Below are 24,942 nucleotides of genomic sequence, written 5' to 3' on the forward strand. Positions count from 1 at the left end.
TGCGAAAATGGGTAAATGTTAAAGGCTTATTAAAATTAATTTCCCAAAATTCTATAACTTGTTTACCTAACTAATATTTTCTTTCCAGGCGTAAATATGTCGTTAAAAATTCATTTTCTGCACTCACATTTGAGCTTTTTTCCGGCAAATCTTGGCGACGAAAGTGACGAACATGGCGAAAGGTTTCATCAGCAAATGAAATTAATTGAAAATCGATATCAAGGATTCTGGGACGTCGCAATGATGGGTGATTACTGCTGGTTTCTCATAAGAGAAACCGATCCTAAACTGAATAAGCGTCAAAGTCGAACACATAATTATTTCGACTACATAGTAAAATAAAATTAAGATAAAGATTGTTAGAATATAGTACAAACATAAATAAATTAAAAAAAAAGTAAAAAATATTTTTTTATTTTATTATTTTTTATTTATTTATTATTACGGTCTTTAAGACCTAGTTTAGGTTAAAATAAACATAAATACTCATGTCACATTTAGTGACGTACAATATAAAAACAATTTTTCTTTGAACTTACTAATATTTTCACAGTCTTTCAAATCAGAAGGTAACTCATTATACATTTTATACCCTAAATATTCAAGAGACCTTTTGGCGAACTCAGTTCTTATTCTAGGCAGTCTTATATTATATGGGTAATTTCATTCATAAATTGAACTTTTAACTAAATAGAAACAGAGCATAGCTAGATATTTCACTCTTCTTTATACCATACATACGTTTTGAGGTATACGTTGAAATTGCGCAACCTGGGTATTTTTATTTGATCGCTTATAACTTACGTAGTTTTGCATCGATTTTCTTCGATGATAGCTTATCTTTTTTCTAATTAAACAGAGCTTTACGTAAATAAAAAATATTTGGAAAAAAGGTTGTGGTTTTGGAATGCTGCAAAAAGTAATTTTTTTCATATTTTTTCATAAAAAAAAAAACAAAAATCTGAAATGATGAGCTAATATCTCGAAAACTATATGGTTGAGCAAAAAACAATGTATGATGCATTTATAGCAAATTTTATCGTCTTTCCCATTCTGCAATTGCTTGACCCGTTCGTGAGATATACGTAATTAAAGGGAGCCATCTTTTTGGTTTTTTCGAATAACGGTAAATTGCAAATATCTCAAAAACGGTACCATAGAATCAAAAATGAACTCGATTTTCGAAATCAGGGGGTGGTTTTACATACGAATTTCATATCGGCGTGTCTGGTAAATTTTGGCCGTCGACCAGTGTAATAAGAGACCTCTCAAGTGAGTCAGCTAAATCTTCAACTTTTTTGGCAAAATCTGTATAATTGTTACCGTAAACGTGCAACGCTGCAATTCTCCCTGCTACAACTTTCGAGTTGTCTGGTTTGATCCTATTACGTAGAGCTGTTTTAATTTCATTGACTGAATTTACTTGTGTTGGTATTGCTTCACGGGCTTTACCCTCTAATTTTGATTTTAAGAACGCTATAAAAATATCAGTTAAATCTGCAGTGGCGAATTGTTCAAGTAATGCAATTTTGTCTATAAAAGAACCAAGTGCTAGAGGATCACCACTGTAGTTTTCTCTAATAGAATTAGCACGTGTTGATGAAAAAATTCTCTTTTCCTCAGGTGTTGCCACGATTTCATCGTTAAGATCTGGAGCTGAATTAGCAGAAGATGAGGCCACGTTTGTACTAATTGGATCGTTAAGATCTGGGTTTACGTTAGAAGAAGGGTTAACTAAGTTTGTACTATTTGGGTCTTTAAGATCTGATTTTAAAGTAGAAGAAGTTAAAGTTAATATTTCACTATTTGCATCGTTAAGATTTGAAAAAATTAGAAGTTAAATTTTTACTGGAAGAATCTTCGAAACCTGCAAAATCTGCTGACAACGATAATTTATTTTCCTGTTTGGTGACTTTATCGGTCGAAGATGAAGTTAAACTTTCGTAGCTTGAGGCTGATTTATCGGAATCGGATTATGAATCTGAAGTTTTTTGCACTTGCTTACCACTTCTAAGGTTGTACATATGAAATTAATGAAGCAATTGTTTGAATGTTGAATTTATATTTGAAGCTGAAGTGTTTTTGGAAAAAGAAAAAAATGTGTAAAAAGGGAACTGATTTACACGTGAATAGTCGCTAAAGAAATTATTAGAAGAATTAATTGAAACTACAGTAAACTTGTATGAAAAATCTATAAAATTAATTGATTTTAAAATGGCTCAAAAGTTTGTAAATATTAATTGGTAAAAGTCTCAAAATGTAATCACGGACGCACCGCTTTATTCAAAAAAATCTCAATTTGGTTCTTCACGGATCCACCGCTTATATCAAAACAATTTTAGTTGGTTTTTCACGGAACCACCGCATGTATTAAAAAGTTAATCGGTTTTTAACGGAACCACCGCATGTATCAAAAAAAATTACTTGGTTTTTAATGGAACCACCGCTTGTATCAAAAAAAAAATTAATTGGTTTTTCCGAAAACCACCGTAATATCAAAATCCAAAATTTATATGAAATGCGAAATTAATTTTTCTTTTAATTTTTGAAATTTTAAATTTTTGATTTAAATGCGAAAGCACCGAATTTTATAAAAGTTTTATAAATGTTTTAAATACATACATAAAGCGTAAGAAAAACACCCGTAGGCAACATCTTAATCTTAATCTGGTCACTGCTGCTGCTGCGCTGGCAGACCTGAATCGCTGCTGGTGTTGTTGCTGATTTTCGTCTTTGCGTGTTAAAGTTGGTGGTGGTGGAAAATTACGTTGAATTGTGTGTGTATATGTTTTTGGGTGCCGTTATGCGTGGCGTGGTGCGAGTGCTGTTATGTACAGGCCCGTTGGTTTTTCAGAATTTGTTAAATTTTGAGTAATTTTGTTGAATTTTGATTTAAGAGAATATGTCGTAATTTGTTAGATTTTAATTAGAAAGAAATATGTCGTAATTTGTTAGATTTTAATTTAGAAAGTTGTGTTGTAAGTTTGTTAAATTTTAATGTAGGAAATTATATCGTAGTTTAGTAGAAACTTATTTAGAAAATTGTATATTGAAGTTTTGTTGAATTTTAGTTAGAAAACCGATGGTAGTTTAGTAAAATTTTATTTTGAAAATTATGTATTGTACTTTTATTGAATTTTATTTACAAAATTATTAAATTTGTTTTAGGAATCGTAGATTTAATGAATTTGATTTAGAAATTTTTATTAAATTTATTAACTTTATTGATTTTATTAAATTTTGTGTAGAACACCACGCACTTGAATTCGCACACCAAAAAAAATTTCCCACTCACCACTACTGTCGCTTCGCCACGATGCCAAAGTTGAAAAAAAGACCGGGCTCCAACCTCACGGTCGCCATATTGGATATATATATTTGATATATGTCCGACCACATGTGTTGCCTTAAATATAAGATTCAATTTTACCTCCTCGCTGCTGATGGTTACCTGGTCGCCTCCTTTGTTACCGTCTTGGAGGGCGCCGCCTCCACACCGTCGCCAATGTATTTTTAGTTACAAAAGAACTGTGCTACCGTGGCGGTAGTCTTCGCCACGCTTTATCTTTATTCTCCCGCAATATAAAGGATAATCACTTTTAATTAAAAAGAACACGTCCGTTCGGCTTAAGTGCAAATTTATTATGTGTATTCATTTTCTGTCAGTGACGTGAGCCACAGCTGCATTTGACATTCGCGTTGCCAACTGCCCGCGCCTGTCAAACGCAACTAAAGCTGCATGCACATAGAGTATATAATTTTAAACGGATGTGAAGATTAGTTTATCCTTACAATATCTAAGCTACCTTCAGCACCAGAAGGAGTCACTATCGTTTCATACGCCGATGACTGCAGAATAATGGCCACAGGACCAGGCCCACAGATCGATGAGCTCTGCAACAGAATAAACGGCTACCTCCCTGATCTCTCCAGTTTTTTCGCCTCGTGAAACCTGTCATTATCACCAACTAAATCTTCCGCGACCTTATTTACAACATGGACGTCCCAAATATCGACCATTTTGAACATCCACGTCGATGGCACTACGTTACCGACTGTCCTACACCCCAAAATCTTGGGTGTGACGTTTGATCAGGATCTTCATTTTGGTGAGCACGCAGTCGCAATTATTCCGAAAATACAGAGCCGTAATAAAATCCTCAAATCCCTTGCTGGCAGTACCTGGGGAAAAGATAAAGAAACTCTCATTACTACATACAAAGCAATTGGCCAGCCGTTTACGTGCTACGCGTCACCCATATGGAAGAAGCTACAGGCCTGCCTAAATTCTGCTCTCAGAATCGCCACGGGCTGTCTTTTTATGTCCCCAGAACACCATCTACATAATGAGGCGAGAATACTCCCCATCAGGGAGAGAAATGAGATGCTAACCAAACAGTTGCTGTTGAATACCCAGAAACCTGGGCATCCAAACAGACATCTGATTGATTAGCCAACACCGCCCAGGGGCTTAAGGAGTCATCTCCGTAAGCATTTTGAGGAAATACGGCACCTGAGAACCCAGCCGTATGAAGCAAAAAAACACAAGCAGGTCCTTGGTGAACTCCACAAACAGGCGTCGGACCTTTATGAAAGGAATTGCCCGGAAGAGGAACGCATACTCCCCAGGGAAACGCGTGTCACTCTGGCTCAACTTTGTTCTGGATACTGTAACAGGTTAAACTCTTACCTATCCAGAATCAACCCCGACACACAAAATGTATGCCCCGCTTGCAATGTGTCCCTACATGACACCAACCATCTCTTTAATTGTAATGTGGATCCAACGCCTCTAACACCAGTTTCATTATGGTCCACCCCTGTTGAAACAGCAAGTTTCCTTGGACTCCTGTTAGAGGATATTGATGACAATTTGTGATCGGTCGCGGCTGTTAGGTGGGGCGAAGCACTGCTACAACAACAACAACAATTTTTTCTTTATTTTATTTATTTGTATTACAATTATTTATTTGAAATCATGATGTCAAATGGAACTGCGGTATACTAACTCCCCACAAATTATTCAGTTTATCTATTATGCGTATTTAATAAAAAATATTGGTCATGATTACACGTTAGATTCTTACTTTATAGTATTTACCCCTAATTACTGTAGCGACTCCTTTGTCGACTGCTTCTGATTTCCTTTTTTAGACAGTTCTAGCTTCAGCTTAGCCTCTTCTTCCTTCAAAGCTTTCATATTTCGCTCACGCGTCTCTGGATCTTCATTTTTATTATGCGTAGTTAAGTGTAAACGTAGCTCCGTGGCTAGGGGAAAACCTAGCGGGCAAAACTCGCATCTATACACATTATCACCCAAATGAAGGCGTAAATGTTTCACCAGTATACTACTTGTTCCAAATGCGCTGTCGCAGTATTTGCATTTAAATGGTTTTTCACCTGTATGAGTACGCATATGGCGGCGTTGACTTTCGATGTGAAGAAAGCTATTTAATAGAGCCATAATGCAAAGTTGGACTAAGTTTATATAATTTCGCTAAGACTGATAACTTACCGCTTTCCACAAAGGTCGCACACATGCGGTTTTTCGTCACTATGAATTAGTTTATGTCGTTGTAAATCCGATTTTCTAATACTCTTACCACAAATATCGCACAGTTTTCGATCGATTCCTTTGTGAATTTTTTTGTGTCCAGACATATTTTTGCTTGAAGTAAATCTTAGGGGACAGTGGGGGCACTCATACGGCTTATCTTCGCCGTGACTGCGTATATGACTCTTTAGGTTGCTTTGTTTATTGATAAGAAAACAAAAACAAAATTGATATATACAACTAAGGAATTTACGCGCCAGATTGGATATAAATTTGATTATTTTATGTGATTAAGTACTGAGTTATAATACAAATGAAAAAAAAAAGAATAATAAAATATTTTATTTTTGGATCAAGGTAAATTCAGTACCAGGAGGTGTTATTCCATCTTGGTATAACAATATATCGGTTAATTAAAATCCATACAAATTTTCGCTTGCCATCACCTTGTTCCATGGGGAGCTTGAGGTCGCCAGAGCCTCGTCTGTTAGTGAAACAGGATTCGCCGCGGATAGGTGAGGGTGACAATTGGGTTTGGAGAAGCTGTATATTGCGCTGGCAACCTGAAGGGTTGCGCTACACAGCCCCTTGAATCTGGTATTTTAGTCGCCTCTTATGACAGGCATACCTACCGCGGGTATATTCTGACCCCCTAACCCGCTGGAGTTCTACATCTCGCATGAGTTATGGTCACGAAAAATATAAAATTTGGGTTAAAATATGCTGTAAAACATAAAAAAAATACGATTTTCCGCAGGCTTCGGTAATTATCTAAAGGAATTGCTTTATCGAAACTGATGCTGGACGTTGTAATCGTGTGCAGAAATTTCCATATGCTGGGAAAGATCGTATTGCAATTCACCTGCAAACCCAGCTATGTACGATCTTTTGCTGATATCAAATATAATTCAAAAGTTTTTCAAAGTATGAATTATAAATTATTAGTCAGGAACAGTCATATTTGGGGTACATTTTTCTTGCGACTCTACATTAATTTTCGAAAAAATATGTTTTAAAATTTGATCGTTTTTAATCATACAGGGTATGACATTTGCTGGTCGGGTTTGGTTTTGTACTGTGAGTAAAAAATAAAATATAAATAATCCTATCGCTCATTTGCTGCAACGTCGTCATAACTCAAAAAACGCAATTTTCCAGGAGAGCCATTCAAAGATTTTAACTGCCATATGTTGCGCATATAAAGGCATATTTTCATTTTTATAACACGTGCTAAATTTTTAACTGATCACGAAGATATTTTTATACAACATAGATCATGATATTGGGTACTTTTATAAGTTATTAACTCAAAACACATGTTTTTTTGAGTTATGACGACGTTGCAGCAAATGAGCGATATAGAGATATTTGGTTTTTACCATGGGTCCGAAAATGATTTGCCACACTCTGGACAAGAGAACGGCCGCTCGCCTGTATGTGTACGCACATGTCTTCTCAGTTCAAAAGAGTTCCTAAAACCTTTTAAATAACGGCTTAATAATTGAATACAGTCCATAACATTTTCTCTTACTTCGACTTACTTTTGTCGCAGTATTCACATTGTAGTTTTATTTTTGGATTTGGTTCGTCTATAGAATGCTGCATTCGTCTATGTTTCCTTAAAAAGTGTGGCTCACTGTAGGTTTTTCCACACAAATCACAAGAATAGCAGTACTTCCCACTATTCACTTTCCTTTCATGAAGCCTCAAATGCTTTTTTAAATAGTTAGACTCTTTAAAGGATTTATTGCATAGATGACAGTTATGCTGGTACAAGCTGTTAATGGCGATATACATAATTTCATGAATGGATAAGTAGTTGTTATAATGCAAATCATACTTACGATACATTTATTTGTTGCTCTTCGGAATCTAAAGCCAATATTTCGTCCTTTACAGAAAGTGGGGAATTAATTGTTTCATCATCGCTATTCTCAATATTGGGCTCATCTTCTATTGGCTCATTTTTAACCATTGCTTCAATTGATTTTAAATTCTGTTGTAGCATCAAATTCTCATGAACATCTTCACTATGGTCAGCAGCACTTGAAGGGGTTACATCAGGTTCAATTGTTCGCTCTTTGATTTCAGTAAGTGTTTCTTGAATGGAAGTATGTTGTAAACTTTGAGAAGTGCTATTGAAGTGGAAGCATGGATGAGGGTCTGTTTTTCCTGTTTCGTTTTCCAATTTTAAACCCATCCGTTTTTTTGATACCAGTTCAAGCATCTTTTCTTCGGACTGTATGCATATTTCTTGGAACCGATACGCGGATAACAATTGCTGCAAACATTGGCAGCATATTTTGGTCGGCAGGTCATCACTTAGCTGCATTTTTATTTGTGGTACTGCGTTGGATATCAATTCAGCGATTCGCAAAGAGCCACATTCCTCAATTATGTCGAATATGGATACCCATTGTTGTTCCGGTTTACGAGTATCGCAATATAAGGGCGGTTGAACTTCATTCATGCAAGTTCGACATAAGCAATCGAAACATTGTTTACTTGTTTCCATTTTAAAGGTCAAACTATTTATTTCCCTACACGCATCCACTTTAGTACATTCTTTGAACACGACAATTGCAATCCAGATTAGTAAAAAGCATTGTATAAACTTTTAGGTAATAATTTACAGCATTGGTCAAATCAAAGATGCGACCGAATGCTACATTGTGAATCATAGTAAATTTTACCAAGTAGCGCAACTAACAGCTGATCGGTGAAATTCGCACATTCACACGCACAGTTCTCGACTCAGTTTCAAAAAAAAAACTTTAGATTATTTAGCACAAATTTTAAAGTGAGATAATCCTTACCAATTGATATATATATAGAATATATAAGGCGCTTTTGTTGTTATTAAAAGAATCTATTTAATTATATTAAAGTTTTTATCATTTATTTTTGAATTTTATTTTAACAATTTCATGCGATTTTAAAGCATTTTCGTGCATATAAATACAACCATATGCATATACGTTTTGACATTACATTTCATAGACGTTCGTATTTGCCATTCTCATTGTTTCTAAATTCGTAAACAATGACTGCGGATATTCTGTGTGATTTTTCGAAAAAATGTATTATTTTTGTAAAATTTTATACTTAATCTGTGGTGTTGTGGTGGTCGAAAAGCTATTATGCAAAAATACTTAGCCTCACAACGCGACAATGTACTTCGTAATGTCGAAGCTTGTATTTGAGAACACGGTAGCCACTTAAGTCCATTCCCTTCCACCCCTTATATGGTCCACTGGTCCCTTTTCTCAATATTGGGTCTTTTTCGGCACGGTTTTGGTACTTTTATTTCTTTTCCACTGAAACAACAATTGAAAACACTGCTAAAAAAATTGCCGCAAATCTATTACCCACATATAATTCTCAATTTGCTCCAATGGAATTCTTAACACGAAAATTGCTCTATCAATAAAATATAGCAGAACAATGACATTTCACTTGGGGGATAATTTAGGCGAGGCATTAAAAATGAAGTGTTGAATGTTCGGACAAACACATTGTCATTAATTTTTGATGACGAAAAAGACTTGTTTTAGTGTTTAGATATTTCGATCGGTATTCAATTGTTATACAGTTGAAACTTTAAAGACGCTTCATTTTTAGTCTGAGTTCAAAACTCACACTTACTGAATCTAGGCTCTGGTATGAAGTTTAAACTGTGAGTGAAAATGAAAGCATCTATAACAATAGCATTAACACAATTGCTTAGTTTCATCTACGATTTATTGAGTTTGCCACAACGAAAATTTTTTAACCGTTACTTACCAAAACCTAACTGCGCTATACATTTTATTTCATTGCAATCAAGCAAAACTAGGTTCACAGCGTTAGATTGGTGAAAGACATAGTCTTATCCTAAAAATTTGAAAATGTGATACCTAAAGGTACACTTTATTTTTGTTTGTGCAGTTTGAACTAAAGCCAAGTGTCTCCTTTATTAAAATTTTATATAGGACACCCCTGAAGCATCCTACAATTTTCGCTTTTTACAAAAAATACGATACTCTAGTAACTTGCCGAATTGTTTGTATACCAATAAAATAAAACTAAAATTTGGTCCTTTTTAGAGGTCTGGTACTTTTTTCGATAAATTTTGGTCCCAAATGACAACATGGTGTGGCAACCTTGTTTGAGAATGCACGTTATAAGGTTGCATTTTTCCGAACTAAATTTTTTTTTAAATAATGAAATAGTAGTATGTAAGCGCCTGCCATAGTAGTGACATCTACATGAATATTATGAACAAAGTTTAAAGCTAAAAAAAAGGTTTTTGAAATATAATCTAAGAGAAGATGGACACGGGGCGTAGCTTCATAGACGCGTATTAGGCACAGCATAAGCAATATTGAGGTGTGGAGAGATCTTAGCTGCATGCCATATTTTGTAGGCATCTACGAAGCTACGCCTCTTGTGTATCTTGCCTAAGTTCAACTTTTTAGGAGATCTAACATTTTTAATTAATATTGATAAATAACACCTAAAGCAAATACGCTTAAGGTGACTTTTGCGTCGTTTTGGCACTTGCGTTGCGTCTACATCTGACTTTGAACACACGTGCTATAATTGCTTCAACCCATAAGCAACGCAACGCCAACGTCAAAGCAATACACATATAATTAAAAACTTACGTTCTTTTTGAAGTTTCTTGTATTTAAAGAAAAAACCGATTTTCTATCGCCGTTCAACTAAATAAAAAACATAATTTTGTATTCATGTCGATTTCGTGATCGATCAGGAGAGACGGTGGAACATATCCTCCTGGAACGCGACGCAATCTGATGAGGGCACAATAGATCAACGGTCGCAGTGCAATCCCCAATAAATTTTCTATCTATCTTCATGTTATAAAATTAGTTGTATTTCATTTTTCCTTATGTGACAGCGGAACTTTTAACGTCCGTTATTTAAAGTAACCCTTATTTGACGAATCACTGAACGATTTCTTTCAAATAAAGTGTTCGTTAGCGTTCACCGAAGATGGTGAAAACCGCCCTTGGAATTGTTAGCTTATATAGCCAAAGAAAGTTATGCATAATCAAAATTTAATCAGCACAAAATGAATAGTTAGAGAAAATTTAAAATATAATGCATATGTTTAAAATGCATGCAATTTATGAAATCATTTTTATTATATAAAATTAGTTTGACATATCAGATTTGTCAATATTATTTTAGTCCTGCTACTTTTAACACATTTATAATATTTAAGAAGAACATTTAAGAAGTAAGAAACATGATTAATGCTTACATTAATACATGTTTCATTTATTTTCATTGAGGAATAAGTTCGTAAAAGCACGTTTTTATAAGGTACATGTGAAGCTCCATAGATAAAATGAGTAATAAAAGGAACATTGGTTTATACAAAGAGTATATATTTGTTAAGAGGCGTCACTCGATACTTTGTTGTTGCCAAAGCAACCCTGTCATGTCGAATGTGATTCTCAAGGAAGTTTTGTTTAGTTTTTTTTAATTGAATCCTATATAGTTATGCGGTAAAGTGACTTTGCATAATTAAGATTTTTGGAAAGAGAATTAATTAATTAATTTAATACAATCAGTAAAATAAACACAAATACCCCACGAAAATGTATAGAAGGCGTTTTTATAAATACATCTGATAAAAAAAAACAACGACTACCTTGAGAAAACATCGAGTAATTCGCTTTGGCAACAACAAAAGTATCGAGTGACGCCTCTTGTCAATATATACTCTTTGGTTTATATATTACATTTTTAAAATGAAAATCTCCTTCTAAAAAAGGAGCAAAACCTAACTAAATTTTTTCATTTTCTTACTTAACTACACTCCCTTTTGTGATTCAGGATTTCGGGTAAATTTTGAAAAAGCACCGAACATCAATTCCCTCATTATATGACATTCGACTGCCTAGTCCACGGCCTTCCACTCTATTTGCAACATAAGCTCTATTTAAGCTGCCAAACTATATAGTAAACAATGTTGTGAATGATAACTAAGTATATCTTATCTGTCAAATGCCTGACAGGTTGTTCAATATGGCTTCTTTTTAGCGTTTTGACAGGGTGTTCAATATGGCGGCGCCTATCTTCAGCGGATGATAGAAAGAGATACAGAATGAGACAGCGATAGTGAAATGCAAATCAGGTGATCCCATGGCGGAACGATACAAGGTGGCAGCATGGTGACATACCTACAAACATAAATAAAAATTCCATGTACTTTGTTTTTGTAAATTCAATGAACAAATGTCAAAATCGTACTGCGCCGGAAGTTGATGTATCAAATCAAATAAAAAAAGTTTATAATCAGCTGTTCCATGCTGCCACCTTGTATCGTTCCGCCATGGGTGATCCAATCACTTTGGAATTTTGACGTCTATGCCAAAGCAAACAGGATAAATATAATAAGAGTCGTCACTCGTTATTTTTTAAGCATTTACTCGATGTAAAAGCCAAATTAAACTTCCTTAACCCTAACGCCATAGTCGTAACCATACCCATATCCATAGCCATCTCAATGTGATCGATTAATGGTGCCTTAACCTAAAAATTGTGAAAATTTCATAAAAATGATGAAAACGCAAAAAATTACAAACATATTCCACAAAAAATAAGTATCTTAGTCATAACGTATCCAAAACAATGAAGAAAATCTAAAAAAAGTTATTAAATTTACCAACTCAAATATTTTTAGGTTATGGATATGGCGAGAAACCAAAAACCAATTGATTGGCTATGGCGTTAGCGTTATGGTATGGCACCATTAATCAATTACATTCCTTTCCATAAGGTAGGTTCGATCAGCTGATTTATCTGGTTATGGCTTTATGGTTATAAGTCACCATTAATTCGCCCTTAAACTGTGAGGTAGTCGCTACTTTTGTTTTATGAGGGACATTTTTGAATTGCCTTCCATTTATCCATGCGGTGTTGTCACTTTATGCAAACGTGTTTTTTGGAAAGAGAATTAATTAAATACAGTCGGAGAAATAAACACAAATACCCCGTGAAAATGTATAGAAGGCATTTATAAACATCTCGCCCAAAAAAAAAGTAGCATAGTTTACATCGAGTAAATGCCTAAAAAATAACGAGTGACGGCTCTTATTATATTTATCCTCTTTGTCTATGCACAAGATATCACACTTAGTTATCATTCACAATGATATGCATGTTAAATCTATCCGTACCTGGTTCACGTTTCATTGGAACACGAGGAATGTGAACCATATGGATCGGGGTACTTCCGTAACTATCTCGTTATTTAAGCAACTTTCCGGGAAGTGGACCAGAGACCAACCTGTTACAAAAAAATTCTTTTTACGATGGGATTCGCTTGAAACTCAGTACAGAAACTTTTCATTCCGGGAATTGGACCGGGGCTGACCAATTCTAAATAAAATAGTATAAGGTCAAAGAGGATAAATATAATAAGAGCCGTCACTCGTTATTTTTTAGGCATTTTGTATTTGTATTTATTAGGCAATTCATCCCAGCACAACAATTTGGCAAATATTATTTTACAGTGCTAGTCGGTAAAAGGCATAAAATAGGAACAATTTAAACTTGAAACTTAAAGCTAATGACTATGGCTAAGAAAAGGTTACAATAAATAATGTATTTAATAAATAGTAAATAAATAAATAAACGAATGATAGAGCACATTTGCGTAGAAGAAATCAGTGTTTTAATTGTCTATTGTTATTATAGAAACTTGTTAATTCTTTATTGAAGAGCAAAGCATTGCTTATAAGCCTAAGTCTAGAAGGGAGCGAATTCCAAAGACGTATGGAAGTAATGAAGAACTGGCGATCAGATATTAGCATACGATGTCTGAAGTGGATAAGGAGAACAGATCTAGACGACTTGAGAAAATTTAGCCTCCGATACAGATAGTCAGGTTCCTTCATATATATTAATTTATGTAGCGTAGTGAGCGTTTTAAGTTTAATAAGGTTATCGAAAGAAATGTTTAGCAACCTGTAAGCATGATGAGAGACGTGGTCAAGTCTTTTCAACCCATAGACGTATCTAGCAATGTTGTTATAAACAACATTAAGTTTCCTATTACATACTTATTTACAATTTACTCGATGTAAACTATGAGGTAGTCGCTACTTTTTTTTTGGGCGAGATGTTTATAAATGTCTTCTATACATTTTCATGGGTTATTGTGTTTATTTTTCCGAAGGTATTTAATTAATTATTTAATGCTCTTTCCAAAAAACACGTTTGCATAAAGTGACAACACCGCATGGATAAATGGAAGGTAATTCAAAAATGTCCCTCATAAAACAAAAGTAGCGAGTACCTCACAGTTTACATCGAGTAAATGCCTAAAAATAACTAGTGACGGCTCTTATTATATTTATCACCTTTGATAAAGTGCGATTTGCTTGAAATTTTTTATGAGGGTCCTTCCGTGACCAGCTCATTATTTGAAGTGGAACAGTGACCGATTTATTCCAAAAAAATTTATTTATGAGCGGGTTTCTTGAAATTTGGTACAAGCGTACCAAAAATAATATATGAGAATTTATTTTTTTGTTCCGGGAAGTGAACAAGGAGCCGACCTATTCCATTTAAAACAGTTAATAGTGTGATTTGCTTGAAATTTAGTTTCTCTTTCCTTTCTTTTCGGAAAGTGAACTAGGGATTGAACTTTTATAATAAATCGTATTTATTGTGCGAACCCAGAGAGTGTTCTTGTGAAGTTTCTTTCCGGGAAGAGGACAAGGGACTGATCTATTCGATCAAATTCTATTCACTGTTGGATTTTCATGAAATTTGTTACATACTAGGTAGCCCTTTGCTTTTATTAGTATTTACGATACTTTTTTCGGAAAAGTGGACCAAGAACCGACTTAGTTTACACATACCGAGGCTATCTTCATTTTCGTACTTAACTCCCAATCGTTAACTATATCTAGATTTCCCATATACATTCCCCCTCCCCCCCTCCCCCCACAAATTTTTAAGATGCGTATTCTTTTCATAGAAAAAGTTTCACCTCTGGAATGTAATTTCTAATTGGAAGCACAAAATAAAAGAGAAACGTGAAAATTTGACAGAAAATAATCTAGTTTCCAGGGATGGAACATATATAAACGCGTAAATTAGAATATGGTATAAATATTACAAGGTAAAACCGGTGAGAGCCGAAATGACGTTTAAAAAAATTTTTTAATTTGCACTGCACTCACATTTTTATTTTTGTTTTGTTTTCATAACAGAAATATAACAAACTGAATAAATTTGGTAATTCTATACGACAGCATGACACTCTTAATACAAGTCCAAAAAAATCAAGAGGGGTATCAGGATTGCGAATCCGAAGGTAAAAAATTTTGGGTTTGTCAAGAGATATTTGCAAAAGAAGTTTTGAAAATTTTCATGTGGTTGTTGTAATTTTGATGATTTTGTGGTACCCACAAAAAAAAATTGTAAACATAAGTGTTTTGTGCGGATATAGTTTTGGTCCCCAAACCGTTGTGGGACCCACCCAAGGTAATTTTTTATAAGCGCGACCAAAGGCCGCCAATGCAGAAAGGTCTTATGCGCAAAAATGCTATGGATCCCACCATCGGTTTTGGAGCACTCCGGGTAATTTTTCGGTTTATCGTTAATATCTTTTGAACAATCTGAACTTTTTATTTTCGGCCTTCGGATTATTGTTGTCGAGGTCAATACGAGTCTTTTGAAATCTCTCTCGGTATTTTGCGTTCTAACATTAATATTATGATATTGTAACGAATTTACTGCAATTCCTCTTATTTGCAGCCTTCTGCTAACGTTCGAATCACTAAACTGTTGAATAAAAATGGCCTTTATTAAAGTTCTTCACAATAACACTTATACTTCGCAACTGATAGCTAACTTAAATCAGACTGATTCTCGTGCCTCAACTGTTGCCACCTTTTATACTGTCTGGTTTCCTCGTTCCATACTTCTAGGCGCTATTCCAGAATTTACTAGTTAGTTATCAGCTATAAAGTTCTCAGCTATAACTACAGATGCACGGTTTTTATAGCTTCTCTCGTAGCCCATGCGCGTGTATATGTGAGTAATACTTGCACAATTATTGCATACTTTCAGGAGTATATCAGATATATGCATGTGTTTGTGCATCTTCTCTCCGCTGCTTGTATGGACATATGGGTAGACATAATGATTGATTTGTTGATGTGCATACAAGTCACTGCTTAGTATCGGCTTAGAGATGATAGTATCCCTTAGTGTTGCTAATATTCGTCACACTGCCCTCCACCTAAGTCTGATCGTCCCGATCAGACAAATCTCTCAATCTAAACGCTACCAGCATCTGGTGCTTTTATACTCTGTGATTTCTCGTATGCATACTTCTAGGCTCTTCCAGAATTTACTTCGTTACTGCCATATAATTATAACTACAGATGCACGTGTATAGCTTCTCATATGCGCGTGTATTTGTGAGAGACACCTTCACAATTATAATTGCATACTTTTGGGAGCATCTCAGATAAGATATCTGCATGTGTTTGTGCGTCTCTTCTCCGCTGCGTGTACGTACATATGTGTAGACATTATGATTGATCTATTGATTTGCATACAAGTCACGGCTTAGCATCGGCTTAGAGATGATAGTATTCCTTAGTGTCGCTAATATTCGTCACAATATTTTCCAAAACCGAATTTTTTATTGGTAGAAATTTTTTTTTTTTGATGGGAAAGAAATTTCAACGGTCAACCGCATTCCAGAATTTTCAATTCAGAACTGTATTGTGGTTTCCCGCAAAAAGGAGCATCAGGCCACGATCCTCTTCTGAGTAATTTTCTTCAACAAATTGCTGTGCCAAGGTGTACGTAAGAGATACATATGTACCTACCAATAATAACAATTTGGTGTGATATATATCCGAGGAGATTAAGGTCTAGCTTTCCATCCAATTCAAACGCTACGTATCGTGTATTCATTTTTATACGACCTGGCTCACCTAAGGACAATCGTTACCACCGAGGGACAAGTGTTACCATTTATACCAATTTTCTTAAATATTTTCGATGGATAGGCCAGCACACTAACTCTACACCACGGTGGCAGATCTTGGCCGTTCAGCCGTTAAATTCAGTCTCCACAAACTATCATACTTCAACTGGACGATGATGTTTAGCTAAGATGCGAAGAGCTACAGCGCTTTTGGGTGGGCAAGTTATGGGAAGATGTCCACTGAGTTCGGAAAAGCAGGTGGAGGAAGAAGAGTAAATGGTGTTACCTGTTAATATTTATACCATGGATTAGAACTGAACTTTATTGTCTTTTGCTTTTTCCATTCAACTAATTATTAATTATTTGCATGCAAGCGGCGCGACATGTTTTTTTCTTTGCCTGTTTGATCAACATTGCCGCGCATGTCCTCGTCGCATAGTGTCGCTGACGCTAGATGTATGTGTCCCTACCTTAAGTTAAACATTGATATCATTGAAGTTTTTATCAAATATTTATTTTTTGCGCTTTTTTCTTACCATCACTGGAAAAAACGGCCATAGTGTACAAGTACAAGTGTGTTGACTTATCTGTCAAGCATTCTGACAGGCACTCGCTGGATTCGGAATGACAGCGAATTCAAAATGGATACCATTACCGAGTGCGCCGAATGATTGAAAAATTGAAAAAGTCGATACGATTGGTAGTCAAAAATGTTGTCGTTGAGACCAAAAATGCGACTCTAGACCTGAGATTTCCATCGTGAGCGAGGCTGTTTGTAGTTTTGACGTTTATCGCTTAGTGAACACACTTGTATAGGTACACTATGAAAACGGCGGTCGAGTAAAAGGAAGTGAATGTGCAACTGAAATTTAAACCGTTTGTGAAGAGCTTTTATGAAGGTTTACAATGACTTTTATTGTTTGTGAAATTTTAAAATTGTGAATATAATGCAACAACAACATAGGCGAAAGAAATGTATTAAATTAAAAGTGCTGAAGCTATACATTGCCAAGCTTTTCGATGAATCATAATCCAGGAGCTGCGTTGCTTGCGAGCGTAAGTTAAGAAATATTTTAATAGTAGTTATGCAATTTTTTTGCGTATTTGTAATATATTGGGATGAAAATAACAATAATGCTACATTAACGATTGCGAATAAGATATAATGGTGATTTTATTCTAACCGTACAAGGCTTATATTTTGCCCCTCTTGCATTCAAACATATAAAAGTGTAACTGCCTTTTATGCACTTGTTTTCTATGAAACAAACACAAAACTCGGTAATAATCTACAACAGGGGTCGATTTTTTGCTTTCTTTGTTGCACACTACCAAGGGAGACCCAACTTCGTTCTGGATACTGTAACAGGTTAAACTCTTACTTGTCCAGAATCAACCGCCAACAGGAAGGTGTCACAAACGGTCACGGGTTCGACGGGATTTTGGATCTAGTCCAGAACAAACCGTGCGATGTAACTATCCCTTACATGTGACACACTGGTAAGATTGTGACCGTCCTAAAAAGATTGTTTTCCGGCACACGTAGCAAAACCATTTCTCTGGACCGGGATCTGATCCCCAAATGATTAGAAACCCTACAAAATAATTTCAAAATAACTGAATCCTTTATTTTTTTGTTGATAACGGAAAATGTGCCCAATATTCACTCAAAATAGCCCCGAAAACCATCCTCCTGTGAACCCGAACTGATCCCGAAGCAGTCCCATCTCGATATGACCTCTTAAATCTTCAGGGAGTGACCGAAATGATCCCAACATGACCACAGAGGCAACGAAATACTTACTGTACGGTTCTGCTACAAAGAGCATATCGTTCGTAGTTATAATTTTCCTATTTGCCGCGCTCTAAAACACAGCATATTTCTATCGCTACTGCTGACCCTAGCGGGTAAGGGGGTCAGAATATACCCGCGGTAGGTATGCCTGTCGTAAGAGGCGACTAAAATACCAGATTCAAGGGGTGTGTAGCGCAACCTGAAGGGGAGGGAGGGGATGGCCTGAAGGTTTAATGTGGCCACATAAATCGTTCCCGAGATGGTCGGGCTAGCACCTTAATGGTGCTGTGGTACCGGAGCGTACCGGATCTGCATCCGGAAAAGGACCATCACATCGATAACACTCCCCAAAGCCTTCGGGGAGTAACCTTATCGCTACAACAACAACAACAACATCGCTACTGCTGCTCTGGAGTAGCAAATACTAACATTGGTTTAAAAAATGAAAAATATTGACGATGTAGGAATATTCGATTCTAACTAATCAAACTCTGAAAATCGAGTGGAAGAGCATTCAAATAATTCGAATATTCGATTTATCGAATATCACGAGCTCTAGTTGAAATGCCATCCAGATTGTATTGGCCTTTCTGACAATGACTATTTTATCTTACGATAAGAAACGCAAATGCCATCTTATATCTATGCTTATCCCTTTATTCATAAAAAAAAGGTTTATAACGGCTTTTTAAAATGGTATTTCCATACAAATTTCGAATTATAACAGCTTTATAAACTTATTATATTTTTTATGAATAAGGGGGCTACTCTACACCTTTTATTCCTAATTGTTACTGCGACTCCTCTGAGGACGGCTGTTGAGTGTCCCTTTTAGACAAAGTTTGCTCCAATTTCATCTCTTCGTCTTTTAAAGCCTTCACATTTCGCTCACGAGTATCTGGATCTTCATTTTCATGCGAAGTAATGTGTAAACGCAGCTTCGAAGCTAAAGGAAAAGCTAATGGACAAAACGTGCATCTATAAATATTGTCACCTAGATGACGACGTAAATGTTGCATCACTTCACTTTTTGAAGCAAAGGCGCGCTCGCAGTATTTACATTTGTACGGTTTTTCACCGGTATGAGAACGCATATGACGGCGTAGATGATTTATTTGCCTAAAGCTAGTTAAAGGTTGGAATAAATCGGGATGAGTACAATTTTGTGTTTTAATTTGAGGGTTTAATGATAACTTACCGCCATTCGCAAAAATCGCATTTATGCGGTTTTTCGTCAAAACGAGCTAGTTGAGATTTTTTTAAATCCGATTCTCTAATACTTTGATCACAAATAACGCTCGTCTGCCGTTTGGTCACTTCATGCATTTTTTTGTGTTTAGTTACATTTACTTTTGAAGGGAATCTTTGCGGACAATAGGGACACTGGTAAGACTTATCACGCGTTTTTCGGTTTCTGTGTATTATACAGTAAATAGAAAAGAAAAAGGTAAACATGGTTTTTAAATATTTAATTTTAACAAATAATTTTTCAAATTATGATTTTTTATTCTCAGTATTAAGACAGAATAGAAGTAGTTTAATAGACGGACGGCCCAAGGCTCGATATGGAATTAAGAATTATTTTTTTGTTCATACTTAGGAAATGGCTATTGGATAGCATGAACTAAGACAACACTATTTGAGGATCACTTCGAAACTACTTCAGGATCATTTCCAGATAGTTTCGACACCATATCGGAACATTTATTTCTTTCGAGACTATTTCGAAACCAATTTGAAACTATTTTTCGATCATTTAAAGTTTTATTTCGGGACAACTTCTGGATCATTTCGAGACTATTCGTCGCCACCATTAATAAAAAAGAAAAACTCGCTCAACTTAAACAAGTTCGGAGCGGGATGCGCCCGAAAACAAGCCATTATCCCGAAATTATCCTCTGAACCCCGAACTGTCCCAAGTGCTTCCAAAGTTGTGTCAAATTGATTCCGAAGTCATCCCGAAATGTTCACGAAACAGTGCCAAAATGGTCCAAGAATATACGATATAATTCCATATATTTGAGAATTGGATCGAAGTCTCTGGATCGTTATGACTCTTAGCTTTATATTAGTCGATATGTACATTTGTTCTTGCTCATTATTGCAAATTTAAGTTATTAATAATTTTTTTACAAGTTTTGTCAAATGAGATAACTGGCACACAAAATTTTTGTACCAAAGATGCTAGAACTAATCTTGCAACAGTTTAGATAATACGAATAAACTATGTAACAGTCTCACGCATTCCTTATCGCATCCCTGGAGAGTGTTATCGGTGTTGATGGTCCTTTGCCGGATGTAGATCCGGTACGTTTCTGTAACAAGCACCTTTAAGGTACTAGCCCGACCATCTCGGGAACAACTTAGTATGACCACATGAAACCTTCTAGACCATTACGCCCTCCCATCCCCTAGATCCATGAGGAACTTGGGGTCGCCAGAGCGTCGGCTGTTAGAGAAACAGGATTCGCCACGGGTAGGTGAGGTTGACAATATGGTTGTAGAAGCTATATATTGCGCTGGCAACCACCGTGGTGTGATGGTAGCGTGCTCCGCCTACCACACCGTATGCCCTGGGTTCACACCCCGGGCAAAGCAACATCAAAATTTTAGAAATAAAGGTTTTCAATTAGAAGAGAATTTTTCTAAGCGGGGTCGCCCCTCGGCAGTGTTTGGCAAGCGCTCCGGGTGTATTTCTGCCATGAAAAGCTCTCAGTGAAAACTCATCTGCCTTGCAGATGCCGTTCGGAGTCGGCATAAAACATGTAGGTCCCGTCCGGCCGATTTGTAGGGAAAATCAATAGGAGCACGACGCAAATTGGAAGATAAGCTCGGCCTTAGATCTTTTCGGAGGTTATCGCGCCTTACATTTATTTTTATTTATTTAACCACTTGAAAGGATTGCGTTACACAACCCCTTGGTATTTTAGTCGCCTCATACGACAGGCATACCTGCTGCGGATATATTCTAAGCCCCCTAACACGCGGGGAGAGTTTAGGACCCTTATCAACATCCTCCCCCAGCGGGTTAGGGGAGGTCAGAATATACCCGCGGTAGGTATGCCTGTCGTAAGAGACGGCTAAAATACCAGATTCAAGGGGCTGTGTAGCGCAACCCTGCAGGTTGCCAGCGCAACATATAGCTTCTCCAAACCCAATTGTAAACCTCACCTATCCGCGGCGAATCCTGTTTCACTAACAGACGAGGCTCTGGCGACCCTAAGCTCCTTATGGAACTTGGTGTTGGGGAGGGAGGGGATGGCCTGAAGGTTTAATGTGGCCACATAAATCGTTCCCGAGATGGTCGGGCCAGCACCTTAATGGTGCTGTGGTACCGGAGCGTACCGGATCTGTATCCGGCAAAGGATCATCACATCGATAACACTCCCCAAAGCCTTCGGGGAGCAACCTTATCGCTACAACAACAACAACAACATCAACATCTTCGTTAACGCTGATAGGCAATTAAATTGAAGGTGAGGCATGTGTGCACAGTCACAAAAAATAAAAATAAGTTAGGTTAGGTTAGGTTGAACTGGCCGGGCCATGAGGACTTCACATATACTGAATAAGTCCGTAGTGTTACCAGAAGTTTGTTTTAACGACCAAATCGAAAAATCCTGTCAAAAACCAGGACCTTTGTTATATAATAACTCCGCCCTCTTGGCAAATACAAGAAGCTTCCTAGGACTTAACCCACTTTTAGATCTGACAGCTGTATCACTCCTAGTAGCTGGAGTCTTAGCCTGGCAAGCGCAGGGCACGAGCACAGAACGTGCTCGATCGTTTCCTCCTCCAGCACGCACTTCCTACATCTGTTATCACTGACCAAGCCTAATTTAAAGGCATGCGACGCCAGAAGGCAGTGTCCAGTCAGAATACCCGTCATGAGTCTACCGTACAACTTTGTATAAGGTTGTAAGACCTACACCTAATCTTCGACACTTTACAGCCCGCGCTTGAACCCACGTCTTTCCCACTTGGTTGATCATGTGCACCTCTCGCCTTCACTTAATCTCACCCAGTCTAATTTGGACGTCTACGGAGCAAGCTTCAAGGGTTGCGCCCTTTTTAGCTAGTTCATCCGCTTTTTCATTCCCATCTATTCCCATATGCCCTGGGACCTAATATAGATGTATGCTTCTAACTGTCCCGATTCTCTCCAGGGATTGCTTACACTCTAACACGCATTTAGATGCTGTGCTATGCGCGATTATTGCCTTAATTGCTGCTTGACTGTCAATATAAAAGTTAACACGATTGCAGCTTGGGTTATTTTCTTCCAGGGTTTCTACTGCTTTGGTTGCGGCTACTATTTCCGCTTGGAAAACGCTACAGTAATCCGGCAGCCTGTAGGATCTGTTTATTTCCGGATCAGCACAGTATACCGCAGACCCTACTCCTTCCTCTACATTGGAACCATCTGTGTACATATGTATCGCCTCGTCCGCCATTTGAGCACGCTTGCGCCAACCGTCCACCTCTATTGTGGCCTTAAGATCCCCTTCGAGGCGCAGATAGGGACTCAGGTAGTCTGTTAAGTAAGTGCGATAAGTAAATGCGATACATGTATTCCTATGTACTTTGATGATCTGATTTCGAATTTCCTACCGGAATTGGTCTATAGGGTCTCGGTTGAACTTATAGGTAAACATGAAGCACTGGCCAAAGCGTTCTATGTGTTTTCGGCAATACGAATAAACACAGCCTTATATTATTTAGTTACGATTAGACCCTGGTGGCATTTTTTTTTTTTCTGAAAATAATGTCGCGCTGTTTCTCCTCAGCTCTCTTGTGCGTTTGTGTGTTCCCTTCACAAAATACTTCGCACTGAATAAAAAAGGGGGTTATTATTACCTACAAATATAGCCTAGTTCAATGTTTAAATTTAAGAGTGCAACATGACATTACTATTTTTTCCTGAAAAGAAAACACTATGGGACGTTATATTCTTACCCTGTAGCTTGTATCTCCAAGTCCAGCGACGACTGCGGCAACAGCTGTTGGGTTTTAATTTTTGACTTTAATTTAGCATCTTCTTCCTTTAAAGCTTTCATATTTTGCTCACGTGTCTCTGGATCGTCGTTTTCATGCATATTGATGTGTAAACGTAACTCCGAGGCTAAAGGAAAAGCTGACGGGCAAAGCTCACATCTATAGACATCATCACCCAAATGAATACGAAAATGTTGCACCATTACACTCTGAGAGGCAAAAGGGCGTTCGCAGTATTTGCATTTAAATGGTTTTTCACCAGTGTGGGTGCGCATATGACGACGTAGATTTGCGATGTAAGGAAAGCTGTTTGATAATAACAGAATTAAGTAATGGTTGAAATAAATTTAGATAATTGCACTAAGGCGAGTTTTTTATAATAACTTACCGCCATTCACAAAATTCACACTTATGCGGCTTTTCGTTACAATGAATAAGTTGATGTTTATTTAATTGAGATTTTCTAATACTTTTACCACAAATGTCGCAAGGTTGTCGTTCGAATCTTTCATGACTTATTTTATGTGTTGACAAAGATTCGCTGCAACGGAATCTTTGGGGGCAATAGGGACACCTGAAAGGCTTATCTCCACCATGACCGAGACGGTGTCTATTTAGGTTGCTGAGTATTGTTTATAGATAACAAGCGAAACATTTATTAATTCAAGAAAATTACGTTTTGAGATACTCGAGTTTTAAACATTTAAAGTGCTATAAATTTTTTTAATAAGCAGTATATAATCTTCTTCCTGAGCAGTTCTTCGCCCCAACCAATAAGCGCGATCACTTATAAATTGTCATAGATATCCTCTAAAGGGAGTCCTAGGAAACTTGCTGTTCAATACTGGTTCGCCACTGTGACGTAGTGGGGCGAGCATTGCTACAACAACAACGTAGTGAGCTTATCTTGCGCCCTGGGGGTAGATTCAGTAACTGGGTTTTAAAATGTACACTTTTTCTTCATTTAATTTATATGAAAGAAAAATGTACGTTTAAAAACTCAAACTTCCTAAATACAGGCCAATAAATGCTACTTTGGAATAGGTAGGGAATTGAAAAGTAATGTAAAACGTTCGTGGACAACAACAACCTATTTCTTTCTAAAAAATTTACTTTCTTTCAATCTTATAACTGACCGAACTAGCCCAACACTAATAATATACTTATTACACCACTATGGAGTTTAATAGCTTGCATTAAATACGAAAATACCACCTAAACTCGAGTTTATGGCGCAATATAAATGTAGGAATGTAATTTTAAGGTGTCTATATGTACCTTAGCGCTGCGAATGATCTCCCACATTCTGGACACGAGAATGGCCGTTCGCCTGTATGTGTACGCATATGTCTCTTAAGTGCTGAAGAGTCTATAAACCCTAAAAATAAACGTTTTATATAATGTAAGCCCTACATAATTATATCTTCTTTTATACAATTATACAACCCTACCCTTGTCGCAGACATTGCACGAATGCTTTTTCAATATTAGTTGATCATGTGAATTCTGAGTAGAATGGTATATCTTTAAATGTTTCGCTAACGTAGACTGCGTACCGCACATTTTTCCACACACATTACAAGCAAGGGAACACTTTCTACGGGTTTTGGACGAACTATTAAGATAATATAG

The 24,942-nt window shown here is 36.7% G+C and overlaps 2 protein-coding genes across 5 annotated transcripts in view; both read right to left on the bottom strand.

The window, feature by feature from the left end:
• LOC137248414 (uncharacterized) overlaps positions 1 to 24,942 on the bottom strand; it is a 107,777-nt gene that overhangs the window by 46,031 nt on the left and 36,804 nt on the right. Inside the window, exons 12-17 of the mRNA XM_067779353.1 lie at positions 24,762 to 24,925; positions 24,589 to 24,688; positions 23,699 to 23,932; positions 23,272 to 23,616; positions 19,514 to 19,729; positions 19,111 to 19,440 (exon numbers count right to left, since the gene is read on the bottom strand). Coding sequence (XP_067635454.1) covers positions 19,111 to 19,440; positions 19,514 to 19,729; positions 23,272 to 23,616; positions 23,699 to 23,932; positions 24,589 to 24,688; positions 24,762 to 24,925 — 1,389 coding nt within the window. The remainder of the gene's footprint in view (positions 1 to 19,110; positions 19,441 to 19,513; positions 19,730 to 23,271; positions 23,617 to 23,698; positions 23,933 to 24,588; positions 24,689 to 24,761; positions 24,926 to 24,942) is intronic.
• Positions 2,509 to 8,224, bottom strand: LOC137249171 (zinc finger protein 70-like). Of its 4 annotated transcripts, none has more exons than XR_010952268.1 (7): positions 7,399 to 8,224; positions 7,096 to 7,331; positions 6,934 to 7,033; positions 5,516 to 5,749; positions 5,102 to 5,447; positions 4,691 to 5,032; positions 2,509 to 4,182 (listed from the first exon to the last, which is right to left on the bottom strand). XR_010952268.1 is itself a non-coding variant. In XM_067780467.1 (6 exons), the coding sequence occupies exons 1-5, from the start codon at positions 8,067 to 8,069 to the stop codon at positions 5,108 to 5,110; spliced, it is 1,581 nt and encodes a 526-aa protein (XP_067636568.1). In that variant the 5' UTR covers positions 8,070 to 8,224; the 3' UTR covers positions 2,509 to 4,182; positions 5,102 to 5,107. The 4 variants fall into 4 exon arrangements, 2 of the variants coding, with proteins under 2 accessions (XP_067636568.1, XP_067636569.1); XR_010952269.1 differs by having other exon boundaries at positions 4,691 to 4,912; positions 5,088 to 5,447; XM_067780467.1 differs by lacking the exon at positions 4,691 to 5,032.

The sequence above is a fragment of the Eurosta solidaginis genome, chromosome 4 (assembly GCF_040869045.1).
Source record: "Eurosta solidaginis isolate ZX-2024a chromosome 4, ASM4086904v1, whole genome shotgun sequence".
In the NCBI taxonomy this organism is placed as follows: domain Eukaryota; kingdom Metazoa; phylum Arthropoda; class Insecta; order Diptera; family Tephritidae; genus Eurosta; species Eurosta solidaginis.